Source organism: Sparus aurata, chromosome 4 (assembly GCF_900880675.1).
Source record: "Sparus aurata chromosome 4, fSpaAur1.1, whole genome shotgun sequence".
Lineage (NCBI taxonomy): Eukaryota > Metazoa > Chordata > Actinopteri > Spariformes > Sparidae > Sparus > Sparus aurata.
The window spans coordinates 11,712,644-11,735,077 of record NC_044190.1 but is presented as its reverse complement, the minus strand read 5'-3'; the positions used below and the strand labels follow the sequence as shown (position 1 = coordinate 11,735,077).

The following is a 22,434-nucleotide window of genomic DNA, read 5'->3' as shown; positions in this document are numbered from 1 at the left end:
ATTGATAAAAATCAGAAAGAACATTTTTGAAATTAAAATCACAAAATCAATCCAATTTGTTAATAATGGAGACGTTTGTTCATAATAATATACTAATTAGAGCTGATAAAAAGCAAAGCTGAGGCTGATGGTTACATCAGTAGTTTATCAAGTATGTTTGTATGTATGAATGAATGTCTGTACAAAGTTTAATGCAAATCTATTTCATAGTTGTAGATATATGACAGCCTTGAACAGAGGAGTGGACTAACAGATCGGCACCGCCCTTCACAGAGCCACAGTGCTCGTATTTAAAAAAAAAATAAAAATGTAAGCTATTTTAAGGAATGAAGCGAGTTGAAATCAAGCTCAACCTGTCAACGTTAAGGCTGTCTTAAATTTGAGAATAATCAAACTATAACAGTTAGTGTATCAACATGCTGTGCTTTATGTTGTGCTGACGGGTTGTAAACTATATTACCAGTCTCCTTGAAAGATGTAAGTGAAGCCGGAGGGCTCCCACCATATGGCGGTGTCTATTCGGTCATAGGGAATATCTCGACCATAGTCTACCAGTTCCTGTGGATAACCTTGTTCCAGGTTAGCCTCCCTGAAAAGCCAGAATCTGTTTCCTGAGGAAGAAGGAGAGGAGAAGAGAGGAGAATTTCTTTATGATTCTTTCTGGTGTATACATTGGTACTTTCTGTATTCACTCCAACTCATAATCCTTATAGACTTGGAAAAAGTTAACACATATACAATCACACGATATATGCCATGTACAATTACACATTCACATAGAACCAAGCACCCGCACACACTCTGCTCCCGCACACACATTTATTTTGTTGGCACAGAATATGTTGAATAATTGAAATTGAATGAGTTATAAAAAGAGAACAATAAGAGCAATCGGAGGAACCAGACCAGCATTTACACACACTTGTAAATTATATGAATGCAATAATGATTTTTTGGCAAGCGATCAAAAAGCAGAGTACAACATTATTGACTAAGGAGTTTGGGTTTTGCTTGTAATTATCCATTAGGAGCAGCTTGTCTGTAGTTAGGCTGAAGCAGATTTCTTGCTGAAGGGAGGGCTTTATTATTTTCACTGTGTCAGACAGGGGGACCACGTTCCTCCTGGCACCATTACATCTCTCTTGCTGGCTTCAGTCTTTTTTTCCATCCCTCTTTTACCCACACCCACCAACCCAGTCACTCATACATCTATCCACCTCCAGCCCCTTCATCCTGGTTTAAGTTGAAAGCTCTACAGTTAGCATCTGGAGAGAACAAGCAGTTGACGCAATGCTTCCTAGGGTTCCTTTGGTGCACAGCTCTGATTCAAAATCTCATGACTTATTCCATGACTTTCAATAACCACGCAGAGCACCAGAGAAACCTTAAGATTTGATTCCTTCCTGCTGTGTGCTTCTTATTTCTCTATGGGGATAGATGGTTTGGTTTCTATTACTTGGGTTGTTTGAGATAAAACAGCTGTGAAACCTTTAGGTAAAACAACAGCTGTGTCAGACAGTTGGATGAATACACTTTTGCATATTACTGTACTGAGAATTCATGAAAGTCTCTGATGTTCCCATACTTTCCAAGGTTAGATTACACCATTCAAGATCCAAACATTCCAAATACTCTTTCTTTCTCTTTTTTTCCCAAATACATTACATGCAATGTTTGCATGAAGACCAGATGGTAATCTTTGGAGGAGAGGCCTGATATCTAGAGCTCGACTGCCCTTGCCACCAGGCCCACAAAATATCAAAAAAAAAGTTAGGCCATATTTTACAATTCTACCGCATTTCAAACATTTGTGCCAATATCCCCAAATAAATGTAGGAATAACAGTTCAGCTGACAAACAAGTATGGAAAAGATTACGTTTTTAATGTATAATATGTACAGTGTCGTTGCCCCATCACTCCCCAAAAGGGAAAACTAAGCTCAGCACAGCAGGGAATTGGGAGTGGCAATATTAACTTCCCCCATATAGTACCATAGACAGTGATCGCTTTGTTCCATGGCTCTTTGACATAGAGTCTGCAATGTGGTTTTGTTCTTGCACAGACTTATCACTGAAAATGTGATATATGATCAAGAGCCTGCATGGGTGTTTTATGTTGAAAATCACCAGATTCAGCTTCAGTCAACAATAGACAATGCGCAGATTTGAACTGGAACAGAGCCTGAAAAGTTCTGTGATGGGTCTGGTGGAATCACAAGCATCGCAGCTGGAACACAACAAAGTTGCATCTGCTGAAATAAAGCCATGATACATTTAGTTGTCGATTATAGCTAATTCAGGGTGAAAGACTTTTAACTTATAACCAAACAAGTCAGCCCCCAAAGCAATCAATTCCCAGAGATCATAAGTACATCCAAAAGTGTCACACTGAGAGGCTTACCAATGACATCATCGTCCCCATCATCAACAGCTGCCCCAAAGCCTGAGGCTCCCAGAGTCGGGCTGCAAGACTAAGTTCTGTCTTTTTCATTCAACAACTTTATCCACTGTTATAAAAGACAAGCTGTTCTCAGTGACTCACAGTAAAAATAATGACCTGTACTAAAAGAGATTTATACTCGGCACGTAGAATACATTATGTGCCACTGCTTTCTATAGAAGGTGGGGGTATGTACTGAATATCTTACACATTATTGTAAGATATGAGAAAAACCCAGAATCTTTTTACTGTTAGCGTATGAGAATATTACAACATGGAGCAATTTAACTGTATTGAGGCTGTATAGAAGTACCCAGATGGTGGAGGGTTTTCAATTAAGGACAGCATAGTTATGTTATAAGCTATAGTACTCAAAGGTACTTGTAATATCCTATCAATAAACATGAAAACAAATGAACATTCTAATATTACATTATACCACAGAGTTCAGTGAATCCAACTTTGATTGTGTATTGGCCTGGCAGGGTTTGTATCTTAGTGCCCTGCATTCTCTGAGGTAGCTACTAGCTTTATTTCAAAATTGGGTATATTCTTAACAATGGCTGTTGCTGAGAGTCTGTCATCCTCTAAGTGACAGCTAATAATGCCCAAAGCATATTATTTAGAACAGGGTCAGGCCTGTTTTTACAGCAACAATAACCAGAAACATAGATATTTGTTCCCAAAAGCAGATAAAGCTAGTCTCCCATTCACCCACTCCATTCAAACATGAGCCATCATATTGCAAAAAAAAAATATGACTAAGCTTATACAATGTAGATCAGCATAATATTATACAATTTATAAAAAATAGTTTAGAAGTGGGTTTCAATATTAAAAAGGTCGCTTCAAATTGCTCTCAGTGATTTTTTTTATTTTCTGGTTTCTGTTTTACTTAAATTTTTCTGGGTTTACTTTTTGTACCTTTAAAGGTCTTTGTATCTGTGTTTTGAAAGCTACTATATAAATAAAGTTTATTATTATTATTCTCAGAAATGTTTCAGTGTGGGATTGTTGCTTAATATGTGGTTTACAAACATGGAGGATGAAAGGTAACAACTACATGTACTTATTACCTATAAACGGCTCTTGTTCTTTATAGTAGTGAGGGATAAATGATAAATAATCAGTGTGGGCAATTCACCTTTAACTTTTGGCTGTTTCATTTAGTGTCACAAATAGTCGACCACCAACATAAAACCAGATACTTTGGGAGAATGCAGAGCTTGTTTTGGGTTGGGTTGATACAATCTATCTATCTATCTATCTATCTATCTATCCATCCATCCATCCATCTATATAGATATCTATCTATCTATCTATCTATCTATCTATCTATCTATCTATCTATATATATATATATATATATATATATATAAATATATATATATATAAAAGGCAACAAAAAATGACACTGCAGAACTCTTCTCCTGTACACCACTCTTTTTTCACCACACATTTTCAGCTATCTCATTTGAGAAGAGTTATGAGGTGTGTTTTAATTTTCTTGCTTTGCAAACCCACCTTATTGACTTTGAACATGCAAATTTGGCTTTTGACTATTCAACACTTCTTTATGACCTCATACCTCAAATTCTGAGAGCTGTGGGTTTAAGAGCAGGCATCCATCAGTCAGTACTTTTACATGCACAGCTTAGTCGGATTACAGCCATAGTTGGACTATGCTACTCAATCGGACAACTGCAATTGCCCGAGTATACATGCCTGTGAGAAAATCGAATTATTGGCAGGAGCATGTCATACCCCGGTACGATAGGTGGCGCTGTACCCATTTCAACTAGTGGTAATAGTGCCACCTCCGGCTGACCTCTTTACATCACCAGCAACAACAAACTCTGCCTCGGCATTCGAGGAAGATGGCGTACGAAGAGCGAGACAAAGCTACATTATGTATATGGTGTACATGATAATTACACAAACTAGATGCACAATGGTGCTCTTGCTTGCAGTTATTTCAGAGGAAAGACGCCGCCGCGCCTTCCTTCTACTTCCAGCGCACGGCCCCGGGAAAAGAATCTCAAGCCTGCGCAGAACGAAAAATCCAAATCCAATCTGATGGATGCGACTATCAATAGAATAATCTAGGTGTTTTAATCCAACTATGAGAAATCTGATCCGGTCCGATTTTAGTCAGCCCAAGGTGTATACATGCATCTTAAAAATCAGATCCAGTAATTCGGTTTTCTCAAGTGTCATGTAAACGCACAGTGTGTGTGTTTGTGCAGATAATGCTGCTTACCTTTAAAGAAGACAAATCTGCCATCGTGTCTCTCATAGGCAGCATCTATGTCTCCAGGCAGTCCCCTCCAAAAGTGACTGATGGGCATTGGATAGTTATCCAGAACCCTATTCTTACGAACCCGCCAGAACCAACGTCCCTGAGAAGACAAAATCAAGAAGTGTGCTTGAGTGCATCACGCTTATAATCAGTTTCTCTTTTTCTCCATCTGTCTCCATCTCAATCTAGGTATATCCATCTATCCTTTTAAAACACTGCTATGCACAAGAATATGAAGTGTATGCAGGATAGGACAAATGCACAGAAAGCTACCTAGAACGCAACTGATTTAGCACTGTAGTAATGCTTGGTGGTCATTATGTCAAGCAAACTGAGCTCTGCAGGATAACAAGACCAGAACGCACAATAAACTTACAATAGCGGAACACTAGCAGGTCACGTCCCTTTATTACACTAGATCTCTGTTGATCACAGTCCGCCACAAGATAACTTTTATAAAGAACTGTTTGATTTCATTGTCAAGTCAAATCAAGCACAGAACCAAGGGAAATCACCAGCAGCAGATTTACATCCAAGCACAGAAAGACACTTATGGCTTGTGAACATTCATATATACTGTATGTGCCATGTAAACAAGCACATAGACATATTTATACCAGGAGCCTTTAGACTCATTCGTAAGTGGTGAGTCAGTAGCCCTGCCTGTCCTGGATAAGTGCTCGGTGCTGCTTCTTTCTGGCAAGCACGCTTAGTTTTGTCCTTCAAGCAGGACATACCTGCAGACACGATGACACGGCATGGTATGGAATGGAACAGAATGGACATTGGTTGGCTTGAGCTGAGAGAAACAGGAACAGGACCGAGGAGAACAGACTGCATGCTCTTTAATTTGGGTGGCCTGATAGCTTGCTGCGTTGACCAGATTAGGACTGAACTGACCATATTAGTCCTTAGCAAAAACAGAAGAGATCTCAGTGTGGGACTTTCTGCTGGCTGTCTTGATGTCCAGCCCTCTGCTTTGATGACATACTACAAGTGAATAAATGACAGGAGAAATGCCCCTCCAGATTGACAGTCCCTATCTTCTTTTAAATAGACACGACTGTGGAGGAGAGAGAGTGGTACTAATGTGCTATGGATAACTCCCAATCATACAGTACATAAAGTGAATAATAATGCCTCTGCAGAGTAGTAGAAGAAAGAAAAGAGTTCTTTAATTTCTACACAGTGGAGATGTCACAAATGTATATGCAGACAACATGAATATGAACAGTGCAGTCAGAAATCAGTCCCAAGCCACGTGCTAAAATACAATAAAGCATACAAATCAGAGACAATAGAGACAATACCACTTGTCAATTATAGGGTTGGGCTGATGGACAGCCATCACGTACTAATCCCACCACCACAGCACAATTAAGTAGTGTGTCCTATCAGAGCTGCCAAAGGGCAAGAGTTGGTGAGTTGTAGCGAAAGTAAATGTTGCATTATCGAGCATTAAGTCTCCATGTCCCATTTATTATATTCTTCTTAAACCAGCTCAGTTAGGCAAACCCAAGACACTCAGTTAATTTGTGGCAGCATTGTTTCCCTGTGGGCCGCTGTTTATGTCAGTAATGCCGTTTGATTTATAGTTAGTTTTATATAGTTTTATACATTTTCTTAACTTAGCTTCCTTGGCTAGTTGGCCAATGCACTTCTACACATATGAGGCTGAACAAAGCTAAGTTATGGACATGTGGTGCAGAGCAAGAACACTTTTAAACCTGGCACAGGCATATAACTCTGTGTTGTTGGGATCCTCACCACATGGTTCCAACAACGGATTGGCCTGCATGTAGACCAAAGCCCAACAAGCCCAACTGTATCGTCCGATACACATGTTGCAATGTGCGTCTTGGAATGTCTGGCAGAATTCTCCACTTGGACAGCTGCCCATCACCTCAAGCCAGTCAACGGCATTCATCCACGCTGAAGAAAGGAACTGGTTTGAGGAGGCGGACGGACACATGCCAACCATCAATGCAGTCACAAGTGAGGCTTATTTAGAATCAGGGCAGATACTAGAAATTAGCGTGTATTGTATGCATTTAAGCTACTGCTTTCAGTAAAACATTGTGTTTGTTGCTTGCTTTTCTTTGTGCTCATCACTAGCTGATTTGAGCCTCTCCACTCTGTGGAGCTTAAAGGGATAGTTCGGGTTTTTTGAAGGGGGGTCATATAAAGTACATATCTATAGTCGGCCGGTTCCCTACCGTAACTGCCGATCAGCGCAGCCTCAGTTTAGAGTCGAAGAGAGACGCTCCAGCCCAGATGTTCAGCTTTGTACTGCAGTGAACGGAGTCCAGATGCAAAGCGAATTTTAACCGCCTAAAACAAGGCCCACCTAAAAAAAATCTATATCAGTTTAAATCTACGTTGTAGTGTTGTAGTACTCGAGTCCGGTCTTGGACTCGAGACCGGTCTCGAGACCATTTTTTGCTTACTCGGTCTCCAAAGCAAAAATACTCGATCTTGACTCGGTCTCGTCCTTCATTGGAAGGAGGGGGACTCGTAATTTTAGACCGAGACCAAAATCTGAAAGGACGCACTAAACTCACTATCCATGCGTCCCGGGGACGCACCTCATTTTTCCCATGACAAACGATACACTGTGAACATTAAATAACTCGTGTTTAATCACAGTAACTGGCAAAAGAGACCTTGCTGTTAGCAGACCGGACAAGCGCCATTTAATCCTCTGCGCATCTACTCGGCGCAGACGTGATCCCCTGTACAAAGTATCGCGACATGCTAATTTAGCCGCTACCAAAACAACTAGCCTGTCACCGCTGATTTCCTTTCAACCAGGGGCGTCGCACCCGTGGGGGATGTGTGTGTTTTAACACCCACACTTTTCCCGGTGAGAGGGTTCAACATCCACACTTTTTCTGCAGTTTTGCACAAACACCTTACTGCGGCAGGAGCCACTTTCTCCGGCCTCTCTCTGCACTCGCTGCAGCTGCCTCCTCTCCCTCTCCTGTTGCTGCTTCAAACATGACACCGGCTTTGGGACTGACCGGCTGATGATTGGCTGTTCTGCCTTAAGTCCCGCCTCTCTTGCTATGTTAGATTTATTGTTCAGCTCGTGCTGATGAGGCGGGATCTGCCGTAAAATACCAAATAATATCCGGGCGTGTATTTGTCTCAATCACTTAACAGAACAGGCGTTTATTTGGGACAGGCGTTTAATTCCCTCCTCACAAAAATCCGGGATGAAAATGCCACAAACATCTCCAGCTTCTCTGTGAATTCTCTGGAAACGTAGAGCAACCAAAAACAATGTCTGTAATGTTCTCTGATGATTATAAACGTTGATTACTCCTGATACGCGATGAGTGATGTAGTCCATGACAGAACATTATAAAATATGATAATGTATAAAATAACATTTAAAAAAAAAAGTACAGTTGCAGTAGGCTTCTATTATAAATATTATATTATATTTTAATTAAACGAATCAAGACAGATGTCACATTTACATGTCAGGGTGTGGTTATTATAGACACAGATTTAATATTTAAAGTCCGTGTAAAGCGGCAAAAAAATTGTGTTATGAGTTTGTCACACCAAAGAAACATGTATCATTGACCACTGAGCCAAATTTGAAAGATTAAAAAAATTGTTAAGTATATAAAATTAGGTCTCTAAATCATGGAAAAACAAGCACTTCTTTCTGCTGTGAAACGCTGGGGGCGTGTCAGTTAGAGGCGCTGGAACCACGCCCATGCGGCGGGGGCTACACGTCATGTTAATGACGTCGGTGTCTCCCCAGGTGTTCCCCAGGTGTTCCCCTTGTCTATCTAAACCCGCGGACAGTTTATAATCATATAGATGCTGTTATAACGTGTATTGATTGAGATCCTGACCCACTAAACATCCTGGAAAGTGACGGAGTGAAGTTTTTCGCGCTAAATTACATATATATACATAATCACCATCAGTAAACAGGACGCTGTCTGACTCTGTCACTCGCGGGGACGGAGGCTGTTTTCTGGGGGACAGTTTCCTGTAGTCTCGGTCAGGAGGGCTGGCGGTCGCGGTGATTTATTTTCGTCAAACACTCGGTGAGTTAAACACTCTTGTGACCAGCGTGACAGACGCTGTTTTGTGAGCAGAAATGTGAGGAAGAGTCGGGAGGACAGGGAGGGGACGGACAGGAGGACAGACGCTTCTCCACATACAGCTGTGGGATTTGTTTTCCTCATAAGTTGCTTAAGACAGTTACAGTTACTACGTTACTTTTATTCGGTCATGTAACGTTGCTTTGTGGGACATTTCTCTGTATTTAGTTGAGTGAAGGACCTGTGCAGTTAGACTGTCAGACCGACACGCCCTCGCTCCGCGCCTCCGGATTATCCGTTCACACTGGGACGGCTCACCAATAATGCGGCCCTGATACTACCGCCACATACCGCCGGTGGGACCCGCCGTCAGCAGGACGGAGAGGGTCGGCTGCGGCGCGGCCACATCATGCCGGTGGGACCCGCCGTCAGCGGGACGGAGGGCCGGCTGCGGCGCGGCGGCCACATCATGCCGGTGGGACCCGCCGTTAGCGGGACGGAGGGCCGGCTGCGGCGCGGCCACATCATGCCGGTGGGACCCGCCGTCAGCGGGACGGAGGGCATGCTGCGGCGCGGCGGCCACATCATGCCGGTGGGACCCGCCGTTAGCGGGACGGCGCGGCCACATCATGCCGGTGGGACCCGCCGTCAGCAGGACGGAGAGTGTCAGCGGAGGTCAGCAGCGGTCACATCTCCTCGTGGCGGAGGAGAGGATGCAAGCCGGGGACGGAGTTGACCAGCGTCAATGGACTCCCCCGTTTCCTTACGTTTCATCCGAAGGAAACTTAAATAAGATAACAGCGCAGTCACCCTGCACACTGTGGCATCCAGGAAAGATACAGAGCGATGTGGAGGAGACATGGCTGGTTAGCTGACTGGTTGGCTGGTTAGCTAGCTGCAAACTATTGTAAGCAATGCAATCCGAAACTGGAGAGTGAGTGGGAGAACAGCTGAAGCCGATGCGCTGAACGTATTTATACCACTTCCGCAGCAGGGCAGGGTTTATGCAAATCATATGGCCGCGTTACGTAACGCGGCCATGATTTGCATGATTTCTGACCCGCCCATTAAATCCTGAACACAGAAATGTTGAAAAACTGTTTGTGAGCCTAGCTCCAAAATTAAATTCTACATGGCCGAATGGCTTTTACATGTTTTAAGTAAACACATTTATGACCCGTTTAATGTGTTTAGAAGAAAATGGCTGATTTTGGTTTACACGGACTTTAAGTGTCATTTATCATTCCCCCCCCCCCCCCCCCGACCCCAAATTATTCATTGTTCTTTTGCTCATTCGTGTCGATTACGTTTTAACGTGCAGGGGATGTGCTGTAATGAAATAAATAAAACATAATCCGGTGGTGGTGATGAAAACTACATTGAATGGCATCCGCCATTTTGCCCAAACTTCATCTGTGCATACATCGCGCTTCCAACGAGATCCAGTTTTTTCCCGAGTAAGCAGGAAAGAAGAACGCAAAAATGCCACCAAAGAAAAAGATAAAACCTATTGCAGGTCAGCAGACTATTTGAATTTTAGTAATTTATTTGGTGCTATTTATGTTGCTACAAAAATGCTGTTTGATTTGAATGTCATATGTCATGCCACTGTGACAGTTGTTTTACAATAAACTTTTCAGATTTGGAATTTTATTTGTTTAATTTCAGATACATTTTGAACATACATGAATATATCCGTTTATGATAACCATATCATACCACCATCAAAGGACGATTTTGAAAGATATTGATACAATGTTTGCCCAAACGTCACACATGCACACACTGCACACAGCAGTTAACATTATTCTTCTGGAGTGGGTTGAACAGTGAACTAGCAAAGAAAAAAAAATCTGCTCTTTTTGATCGGTCTCGATGCGGTCTCGACTCCTTAAAGACTCGGTCTCGACTTGGTCTTGCCACCTAAAAGACTCAGTCTTGACTCGGTCTCGGCTGCATTTGAAAACCTATGGTCTCGGTCTCGACTCGGTCTCGACCCCTTAAAGACTCGGTCTTGACTTGAACTCGACATATGCGGTCTCGTTCCCATCACTACTACGTTGTATAGAGAAAATTCACACCGCTTTACATCGCCGTCAGACCGCCCTTTCTTTTGGCACTACTTTTTCTCAACCGTAGAACCTCCGTATCCCAACACATTAGCGCAACAGGTGATCTGCGTGCGGGGAAATACAGTGCGAGGCCCAGTTGTTGGATGAGAGGTTTATGCACGCAACTCTGTAATGAAGAGCTGTACTTTGCCTCTCGCCCCCCGTTTTGCCTGCTTCTGTTCTTGTGTTCAGCTTTTAAATAAAGCTCGCCTTTTGTTTCCCCATATCCTTGCCTCTCGTCCGTAACTGCTTTTGGGTCCACCTTCCCCTTTTCCATAGTCTTCCCTTTTACCCCAACCTGACAATTTTTGGCCACAAAGGTGGTTAGAGGGAGTATCTGTTACTACATAAAATAAACTAATGCAATCAAATCAATTTTGTTGGTAATCTTTGATATATCAAAGACTCTAATCACCACTAAAGCCCCATCAGCCTACTACTTATTATATGGAAAATAATACATTTTTTGTGTTTTTTTTTTTTTAAATAATTAGTAATTCAAATAATAAAACTGGCATTTAAAGGGTTAAAATCCTGAAAATTATTGAATATTTGATCATTTTGATCAGGGAACAAGTTGACAAAGGGATTCAAGCAAAAAAAAAAAAAGGCAGAAAAAAATATTGATGTATGAGGATTTTATGGCAGATTTTGTGCGTGTACATTTTTGCCACAAAGGTGGTTAGATGGTGCAAAATGCATTACAGGAAAATAAAAGACATGTAAGAGTAAAAGACACTGGATTTCAAAAATTTGACTAAAAAGAGGAGTTCCTACAAAAATCCATGCCACAAGCTGTAACACAGCCAAAATGATCGCTAAATCAAAAAAAAAAGTTGAGAAAAATCTACAAAAATGCCCGAGGAGGGCACAATGGTTAATCATCAATATTGGTAATTATGAATTGCTAATAACCACTCCTGTCCTACTTTTGTACCCCAACATTCATAATGGGAGATAGTTTTCCTCTGTAGGGTACAGTCATTTATGTCAGATCAACAGTGGGAAACAGCTGCCACTACATTGGGGAGCTAATATGCAAATGCTGCCTTACATCAACACTGAGGGAACACGCTGCCTCAGTTTCATAAACGTCATCGTCTATCATGATGGTTCACTTTAGACATTGTCATATTCCAATTCGGCATTACCCAACCCTACTCAATATTTGTTGGTAGCTGTAGTAGGGGTAATAGGGGTGCTGATATGATAGTGTTCCAAGGGCCTATCAGGTTTTATAGACCTGATGATATCTGGCTCTCGTGTGAGCAAAGGACAAGTGATTTTAATATTCCTAACTAAGATTTTTTTTTAATATCTCCAAATCAGTCACAAAGAGTCTTTTTTTTAAGGAAGAACAGGATCTGCTGGAAACTATCAGAACTGGAAATGCCATGGTCTTGGACAAATCTCTCAAAAGATTAATCTCATATGCTCAAATATGGTACTTTGATTCTTCAGTTTATGAGGCCCTAAAGCCGTTGTTGGACCGATATCTGGGGGTAACATTTAGCTCTACACATTGGATCAACGCTTGCAATGGGATCTTTCTGATATGTACTCCCATTTCTATATGTGAACAAAATGTAAACAATTTCCTCAAGACTTATTTTTACACCTGTTTGCCTCCAGATAATTTTCCCTTGCAACTCTAACTTGTGTTAACTGTAAACACACAAAAGCATCTTTATCTGCTCACCAAATCTTTATAATTATTTCATTTAAAAAAAGTGTAAAAAAAAAAAAGAAAAGTGGTGCTCCTCTCGGCAGGTCCCTGTAAGTTACCGTGTGGATGTCACAAGTATCAGCTCTGCTCCGGTGAAAGAACCTAACTCATAATCTCAGTCACAAAATCTGACAAATTCTGGACACTCTGGAAACCTACAAAGTCTCCGGCTGGCTTGTCCCTGGAAAGCAAAGCCTCAGTTTAAAAAAAGTAAGATCAAATACTAAATGACTCAACCCACCATTTTTAAGAAGTAACTGGTCAAGTGGAAGAATCCTGCAGTGAAAAATTAGGACAACAAGGTACAACAAGTTGTGTGTGCCTGTCGCAATTAGCCTGCACAACAAAAGATAAAAAAAACTCCTGAGCACTTTAAAGTACTCCATATGAACATTCAACAATCTTTTATTTATTCATACATGCTTGTCATGTTTCCCCAATGTTCTTACTGCTTTGTCTGTCTTGTCCATGTTTTTACTCTTAATGCTTTGTATTTGTGTTTTTCTTTTAATGCTATACAGTATATAGCAATGGAACGTGCAATGGTCACCACATGAATTCCCCACTTGTGGTATAATAAAGTTTACCTTGACCTTGACCACACTGCTTGGCCATTCATACTATCTTACGAAACACTGGTAAGCAAGTTAATTGCTTACCAGACAAAGTTAATTTTGGACACTGATTAATGTTGTCCAAACCAGCTTCATGACTGTGGATGAAACCTAAGAACATAGACATTGCTGGCTGAAATGAAACCTAAGAACATAGACATTGCTGGCTGAAATGAAACCTAAGAACACAGATATAACTGCCCGACCATGTGCAGCACATGTCCAGGCAGCTGGCATCTTATAACTACTGGTCAGTGTCACACACACTTACAGTCCATGATAGGAGATATTCAAAGACTGTGTGACAGGAGGGGCAGACCTCTGTCATGTTCTATTTTGCACAAACATCTACATAGTATGTTTTTCAGCCCAACGTCAAATTCACTCTTTATGTAGGGCATGCTTAAAAAGGTTTACTGGGATCTAGTTAAAGATGTGTTCATTGTTGAGTTTTATACTGATGGATATCTACAGCTGTTTGAATCCAACTCCTGCGATTCATGGTTCATTGTCAAGTTTTCAGAAAGCATGACAATAGTTCTGTAAGTGAAGCTGAAGCTCCTTTACAGTGAAGCCTGGATGCCCTACATTCAGCTTAGTTTAATATCTGGAAACCTCTTCAGTGTGCAACACTGCCGATACTGCACACCTCCTCTGACCTCTCCCACTGTAACACATTATTACTGATCTTTGTAGAGCTGCACTATGTATAGTGTTATTCGACAGAAGAAGAAACGCACAGGAAGAAACTGAGTCATATTTGCTGCTGAATTTTCTGTTGATTCAACTTTGAGAATGAACACATACATTACAATGCTTTCTACAACATTATCTCTTAATGGTAAAATCCCCACCAATAGTTCACTGCTGCCTCGGCCCTTGTTAGTGTTTTGTGTGGGTCCAGAGGCTCTTTAACCTGACACCTGACAACACCCCACACTTTTAACAGTGCTCTGTCTCATAAAAAACTCTGGCCCTGTCGGTTTACAATCCACAAGGACCTGATTGGAAACAGACCCCTTGTTGGCCGTGCACACGCCATTTGTCTCAAACTGATTCTGCAGAAACGGATAACTAATTTATTGACACAGTTAACTTGTCACAATGGCTACGCTGCTGTAGGCCAGCTTCATTTCCAAGCAAGGACTTACAGTAAACCATCTGGAGGGTTAACATATCTCTTCTAATGTTTTATGCGTATAACTTAAATCATGCTAGCTGTGGCCCTGTTTCTTGAACCTCAGAACATTTACCTTGAAAACAAACATCTCTCCTCGGAGCATCGCAACCGAGTCAAAGTTCCCTTCACAGATATTAGGTCCGTAGTGGTCTGGTCTTTCAGTGGTCCTAGGGCGGTCAGGATGCCGAGGAGGTGTCTGAGGTGGCCTGGGCTCTGGTCGACGGGGCGTTACAGTGGGCAGGGCCTGGGTGGGGCCGCTGTCTGGTTGACCTTGAGGGATAAAGGAACAGGGTAGGTTCAACCTATTTTTCAGTATTTTGTATGATGACAACATATAGGACGCTCTAAAAGAAAAACGCAAGACCGAGACAAGAAGACAAGACCAAAGGGTGAAGGTTAAGTCTGTGTAATTCCAATAAATTGTAGCAACCTATTGGGATTGCATTTTTGTTTACAGAAGGGGAAATTAATTAACATTAATGTTAACATTAATTAACATGAGCACCAGATTCTATCATGTAAATGTGTAATATTTAGCCATATAGGCTGATTTTCAAATGAGGTCCCTAGCAGGTTGATGGCATAAAAAAAAAAACACATATGCACAAACAAGTGAAATGACACAACCACTACGTCAGACCATGAGAGCTGTCCCTGGCAGGGTGTTGGCATATGAACATACAAAAGCACAAAGCACATAAGCACAGAGAAAAACGCATAAATGCACACAAGAGCATGGGGACACAGAACATTAGTAATGAAAAAAACAAAATCACAGTTTAAACATATTTCAGGATGAAAATTATAAGAAAATGGTTCTCTGACAGAGTCGTCTTTTTTGCTGGGAATACACACATTATACAGACTGGCGACCAGGAGAGTGATCCAAAAACCATCCTACCATAGATCTGTTGTATGCCCCGCAGGTCGTCCTCAGGCAGCTGGAAGTTGTCAGTCTCCATCCATTGGTAAAATGGAGCCATGATGGCCAGAGGGTTGTTGGAGTGCTCTAAACCCAAGGCATGGCCCAGCTCGTGGACTGCCACCAGGAAGAGGTCGTTACCTGAAATGATATGATGAAGCAAAGAGACAAGTTTAGGAGAGGGAAAGGTAAAAACACCTCATTGTTTGATAGAGAAGGGTTGTTTGAGTTTGTACAGAAGGAGAATGTGACAATACACGTCCTTCTGTAAAAATACATGTGTGCCTGTATGAAAAATACTTTGGCTGCATTAGCTCCAAACCCCAGAAAGAAGAAAGTCCTAGTAAATCAATGCAGTCAATGTATGAGACTGGCTATGCATTGTTCTCTGTCAGTATTGTTGACAATAATTTTCACAGATCTAATGGATAATCACACTAAGGCAGTCTAATGACCTCTAATATGAATCAGCATACATTTCTAACATTTTTAACCAATGAAGGGATGCCGTTGTGCACTGCCACTGCGACAATTACGTACCGACAAGTCCACAAGATGGCTGTGACACACTGACCACAGTATCAACTTCCTCTCTACCAACAAATTCCTATAAATTTGCCTCTGAAGTGAAGCCTGCATACATGTGGGTACATTCTCTCAATCAATACCTCTTTGTTGTATGGCTCTGCTCTCTGTGAACTTTGAACTTGCTAGTCATAGGTCTGGGCCAATGGTTCATGCTGACTGATGAGATCTGTGCCAGTGACATCAGGCTGTTGGATGTCTGGGACTTGGCAATATTACTGTTGTGCATACAGGGAAAAGGGAGATCCTCTAGATGCCTTTGCTTATGCATCCCCAATTTCCTCTTTGCAAATCATACACACATACATACACAAGGACAAACACAGTTCATCTCCCCTGCTATCTATAATTTCAGAGTCATATGACATGGCGTATTTAGCTGCAGCTAACACTCAAGCTGAGAAAACAGCTTAGGGCAAGACCAATGTGCTAGGGCTAGCTGAGGATAAAAAGAGAGAGAGAGAAATAGAGAGAGTGAGAGCGCTTAGAGTAGATAAAGATGCCTTTGTGAGGTAACTATGACAACATGCAGTTGGACAGAAAAAAGGAGTAAACTTCAATAGTCTTCACAAAGTTAGAAGTTCAGCCAATGAATCTATTGCTAATTCTGACTAAAACCTAAACTAGCAACCTGCCTACACTAAAACAAACAAACACACACACACACACACACACGCACACACCACAGACACACACAGACAAAGATATACACACACTTTGTCAATCAAGTCCTATCTAAACCCTCTGAAACTTTGTTCATTTGTTTACCATGTCTCATACCTCGTTCATCAGCAGTAGTGGGGGTTCCCAGTAAAGAAAAAGAAGCACAAAAGCAGCACCCTGACAACCAGAATGCACTCTCCAAGTTTGCTCTGATTTTTGCCATTGAATTACTCACACTGGTCTCATCTGACCACAAAGGACCACAAAAAAGTCTGACCTTTTCCCACAACTGGCCTATAGCATATCATCTGCGTAAGGTGTGTTTGACTGTGCATGTCAGCAAGTGCGTTGGATAAACCCTAAATCTGTTTTTGTGAGAGCATCCAAGGCAGGAGGGCTGATTAATCACATTGCCTATCACAAGGTTTACACCAGAAATGATTAGTCTAATAGAATTTTTATTCACTGACTCATAAAACTTAGGTCACAGAAAAGGGAAAAAGACACGGTTACTGCAAAGAACAGATTCAATGGATTTGTGCTTTTACAATCAATGGCCCGCATATCTATTTTTAATGTGTAAATATTGATCCCTTAGCTTGAGTCTGTTTTTGTTTAACCTCATCCAAAAGGAGGTCAGAAGTCAGAGCTGTTTTTGCTTCAGGACACTTCAGCAGGGATGATCCAACCTGAGGCTCTTCAAGTCTTCTTCTTACTTCATACAATTCTACTGCTTCATGTGAGATTACAGTATAATCTCCTTTAATTTTGTTTTTTACCATCAAATGAAAAGTGGTAGTTCAGGAGGAATATCCATATTTTTTAACATACCCAAAAAAGACAATATTTCAATATACTGACGGTAGCAACTAACAGTCGAGTCTATAAAATGTCTGAAACAGAAATACAGATAGAGAAAGACAGATAGGGAGCTTCATCACATGGATCTAAAGCTCAATATCAGCAAAACCATCAAGCTTGCGGTAGACTTCAGCTGTATGTCTATTTTTCTGAAGGTTCACTGAGAGAATACAAAAAAAATCAAATTCTGTGTATTTTTAGCCACTTAAGCTGATTCTGATAGAACACAAACTCAAAGTTGTGTTTTGTTGTGAGTTCTGAATGCTGACTACTAGACACTCTCAGTTTTGTTGTATTGTCAGATAGCCAATGGACTTATCTCGTGAGTTTTACAGAAAGAAATTACACATTTAAATTTCACAAAGGGCAGGGGATTTGTTTCAGCACAAATGCAATTGAAAGGCAGCACAAATGCCAGATTTGAATGAAGACTACATCTGTGAAAGGTTCAGCTAATTGGACACGTGTCTAACTTAAGTCAGACAAGATTGTAATTTGTTTGGACTTTGCTTTTAAGCTGTGTAAGTAGCGTGGTGCAACAAAGAGAGCCGTCTACGGATCTCCCGAGTGGAACACACTCCCACTTACTGTGGTATTGCACCATCCCTGTGATCTGTCCTGCAACACATCCCACACACAGCTGATCACACAGATACAGGCACATACACACATGGTCAGTTGTCCATACACACACATTTTAGCTGTCAGTGTCTGCTGTGTGTATGTAGATAACAGGGCAGGAAAGCCCATTGTCGCAAATAACCCTCTCTAGTCAGCAAGGTTAATGGTTGCACTACAAGGAGAGGAACACTGGAAGCTTCTTAAAAGTGAAGATAATACCTTAATCCGTAATTCTGCATATGATTAGTGATAGACATTGGTGTTGGTGTGAGTTGTCACTGACTGTAGAGTTCATCTTTAAAAAAGTGCACAGGTTTGGAGGATGTGGTTCAATCGATGCAATGATTTAAGCAAAAAAGAAGTCCTCAAAAGCACACAAGTACGAATACCTTGCATGGGTGTGTGTTTGTCTCCCATGCATCTTGTGCCAGACTAGGGCTGTAATCTCCTAGTCGACTGGTAGATTTATTTGTCGATACGTTCTGGCTCGACCAAAATTCTGATTGGTCGATTTTTGGTGTTAATTACATGCTGCTATGGCAGTGCGTAAACACGCAGCGGGTCCTATCCATTCCAATGCTGTGTGTCCTGCATGTGGCATTTGACTTCAGGAGGAAAGTACCAAGTGCTAATGGGGGAGTTTTCAGAGGACCTGTTTCACATGTAACAGTGTGTCTTCAGAACACCCCCCTTGTTTTCACTATTTTGGATTAGCCCAACCCACAACAGACAAACAGACTGAAGAACGTATTAGAAGGCCTAGGTCCGGTGGTTTGTTAAATATTTATTTATTTTTAAGCGTTTCATTTACAGTCATTCCTGTTCTACTACAGCAAAGACATCAGCAGTGTGGCAGCATTTTATAAAAATAGAAAGTTGAATGCAAAGTTTGCAAACAACAGTTTGTATATCACAGCTTGACTACAAACATGGCATATCACCTAAAAACGGTAAGCTAACTTGTCTGTGTATGGTTGCTCCATCCATTTTAAGTATATGAACATATCAGAATTGGCATATTTCAATGTTTTAGTATAATAATCGTTTTATAACTGCAGGCGCACCCACCCGCAACGGCAGCAACCCCAGCACGTGATGCAAAATGCTGCCAGAGCCTACAGACTCGAGTGTGTTTATTAATTAATTCATTTAAATTAATTAATTTCAGTGCAAAAATAATGGGGTCAAAATGTTTTAATCTAAAGCAAATACACTACTAGTCTTAATGTTTATCTTTAATTAATTATTTTTAATTAACCCTTTCCCCCCGCCCCCCCAATTAGTCGATTTTGAGTTGAAATTTCACGGCTTTGGTCGACCAAGGATTTCTTTGGTTAATTACAGCCCTAGTGCAGACCATGGTCAATGAATCACAGCTTTTATGGATAAGTGTAATTCAGTATAAAATCTTAAGCAACATAATTGGGGTAACTTTGAGAACTATAAGGAGGTGCAGTTGGGGCAAAGACTATGTCACCTTTGAACTTTTACAGCGGTAAATGGAATAGCGGAGCCTGACAAATGAGAGATGGTGTATCAGGCTGCACCATGTCAAGTCTAGTTAGGTGTGGAGGACAGTGATGGGAACAGCTGTTCGCAATATTGCATAGAACCATTACAACTTAAACAACATGGCATAATGAAAGTGCTGCAGACTGCTCATCAGGCGAACAGTCACGGAAATGATCCATGACCTGAGAAGCTCTCAGTCCTCCATTTCTCACTACCAATGACTCCTTTGCATCATCCAAGCCCTCAAGAGCTTTATAATACAGCAAGCTGCAGCCTAAAGCACACATGTAAAGAAAAACTACACAGCAACTCAACTCAACATCCACCCACCTGAAGCTTCATGAGACTGTGTCTTTAAAGTTCTAACTACCTAGAAAGATGTTTGTTGTAGATAACGATACCCGGATCATCCTTTTCTTTTCCAGTTGTTATTTTTGCTTTCGAATATTTTTTTCCCTAAATTGCTATATTACTAAAATTTATAAGATGATAGAAAGTACAAATTATACTGACTTTATCTATTTACCTTGTACATTCTGGTTTCCTATGGTCCATGGTTCATCGGAGTCAAAGTGTGTGTCCCCACCCATTCCAGGTCCAGGGAAGTACGCATGAGCTAGGAAGCCTCCTTCCCCATCAAAGGGAGAGCTGTCTCCATGAAAACCCGAGGCAAAGAAGATCATGATGTCGGGCTCCTTGCGTCGTCCATATTTTATCTCCTGGTAGGGGATTTCATCAAAGGTCAATGGGGTCACCCCCTCCCAGACCTTGAATGCCCGCCGGATTGCTTCATATGAGTTATACTCTCCAATCTTAGGAGTGTAGTTCTGGATGCTATTAAAACAAAAAGGGGAAGAGGAAAACAATCTTATATAGACTCATACAAGTTTCAAAACATTTTCCATTTTTGGTTCTTAAGCAAAAAAACAAAATAACAAAACCAAAGAAAAACACAACTTAAACTAAATAAGATAATAGATCGATAGATCGATAGATAGTTAGATAGTTAGATAGACAGATAATAGATAGCTGTGGATTTTTGACAGGTAAGACTTTCTAAACAAATAGAGCATATTTTTTTACCTGTAAGTGAGATGGCTCTTGAGCCACTTATGTCCAGTGAGGGCAAAGCGTTTCCGCCGCACATTGGTTTTGATCTGGCCACCAAACTTGTCAGGCACACCACAGCGGGGTCTCTTCATGGCACTGAAGAAGTTGAAAGAAGTCAGGAGCATGAAAAAAAATACATGCGGGTGTGATGAAAGGAAAAATCATCCATGACTAGAGATGAAGGAGAGAATGTCGCTAAAACCCCAACTTTCTCCTCTCGATGTCTCAGTAGTTGTTGTTTAATTTAAAGTCCACCTGCAAGATGGCTAAAACAGCCAGGCTACTGAGCAGCTCCTCATAAGCAACTGAGGGAAACTTGCTTAACAGGAAATCATTACCCCACTCATGAGTTGACCAGCAAACCCTTTCTATAATTCTAAATTCTTGGTCAGATCATCCTATTTATGCATTCTAGGGGATTTAAAAAAAATGATAGTAACAATTGTACATGAGTTTGGGACCCAAAATGAGTTTCAGGACAATGTTACTATACCGGGCCATATTCTTTTATGAGTAAGCCTAAATGTACAAAAACATTAAACACCCTGCTGACCTGATGGTTTGAGGGTCCATCTGTCCAGTAACCTCTAGGCCGTAGAACCGCTGCATGTCACTGACAGCATTGGACAGGATCTGAGCCGATCGCATGGTTGACATCTGTCTGCTGGCCTGGGGCAGGTAACCATACATTCTCAGCCATGACTGGTGACATACAGCAAGAAAAACATTAAGGAATCTGGGAGGAATACAGAGGTATCATCTTTTTGTGTCATGCTTTTCTTACTCACTTGAATCAGAACTTATTAGGGTTTACACTAAAGTTATGTGAAGTAACACTGACGTAACAATGCATTTTACTGTGGAATAGACTGAATTTGTATTTTAAAAAGTTTTGTATAGAAAAGCAAGAGTGTATAGTGGACAACAAGTTGGAAGCCTGAAAGAGGATACCGTTCTGTCTCTGACTGTATTATACGACAGGGTTTCCTGCAGACCTTATTTGGCCAGGCGCCCCGCCCGGCCTGAAATCTGTAGCGCCCGGGCTAGAATGTCGGGCAAAAAAAAATAACAAAAAATTGATGCAATGCATGCAAGCAACACGGCAGCGCTTAAGAACTAATCTACCAGCGCACATAGATCAGGCATGTGATTTTTCCGGATTTTTCGACATGAAAATGCGACCCTCGTGAATCATGCAAATCCACGGTGGTGGGGGTGCGTAGGACCGCCATTAACCACCAATAGGTTTTAGCAGACCAGGTGTTTATTTGGGACAGGCGTTTAATTCCCTCCTCACAAAAATCCGGGATGAAAATGTCACAAACTTCTCCAGCTTCTCAGTGAATTCTCTGGCATCCTTCTGGGCAACAGTAGTCTTCTGCGAGTGAAGTTGTTGCGGCGGAGGAAACGATTCAGCCAACCAGCACTCGCTGTAAACTCCTCATCTCTGCTGTCACTCACGGTGGCGGACATTTGTTTCTCCGTGGACCTGATCATTTTGCAGGACACGTGGCGTGCTCGTTTGCTGATAACTCATCCCCACATGTTTATCTGAAGCTCCTCGCCAGCCTTCTTCCTCCCTCCACCAGACAGACGCTGAAGCTCAGTTTTATTTTTTCGCTCTCTTGATGTTGACAGAGAAACATCTAGCGGCTGCTTCTACCGAGTTTTCCTCTGCATATTTTAAGACAGAAAGTTTGCTGCACTTGAGTCATGGCGATCATCA

General features: G+C 41.5%; 1 protein-coding gene across 1 annotated transcript in view; it reads right to left on the bottom strand.

Moving 5' to 3' along the window:
• The window catches only part of mmp15b (matrix metallopeptidase 15b), a 38,704-nt gene that overhangs the window by 6,879 nt on the left and 9,391 nt on the right, over positions 1-22,434 (bottom strand). Inside the window, exons 2-8 of the mRNA XM_030414367.1 lie at positions 21,262-21,410; positions 20,682-20,804; positions 20,125-20,432; positions 15,336-15,497; positions 14,508-14,704; positions 4,701-4,839; positions 461-611 (exon numbers count right to left, since the gene is read on the bottom strand). Coding sequence (XP_030270227.1) covers positions 461-611; positions 4,701-4,839; positions 14,508-14,704; positions 15,336-15,497; positions 20,125-20,432; positions 20,682-20,804; positions 21,262-21,410 — 1,229 coding nt within the window. The remainder of the gene's footprint in view (positions 1-460; positions 612-4,700; positions 4,840-14,507; positions 14,705-15,335; positions 15,498-20,124; positions 20,433-20,681; positions 20,805-21,261; positions 21,411-22,434) is intronic.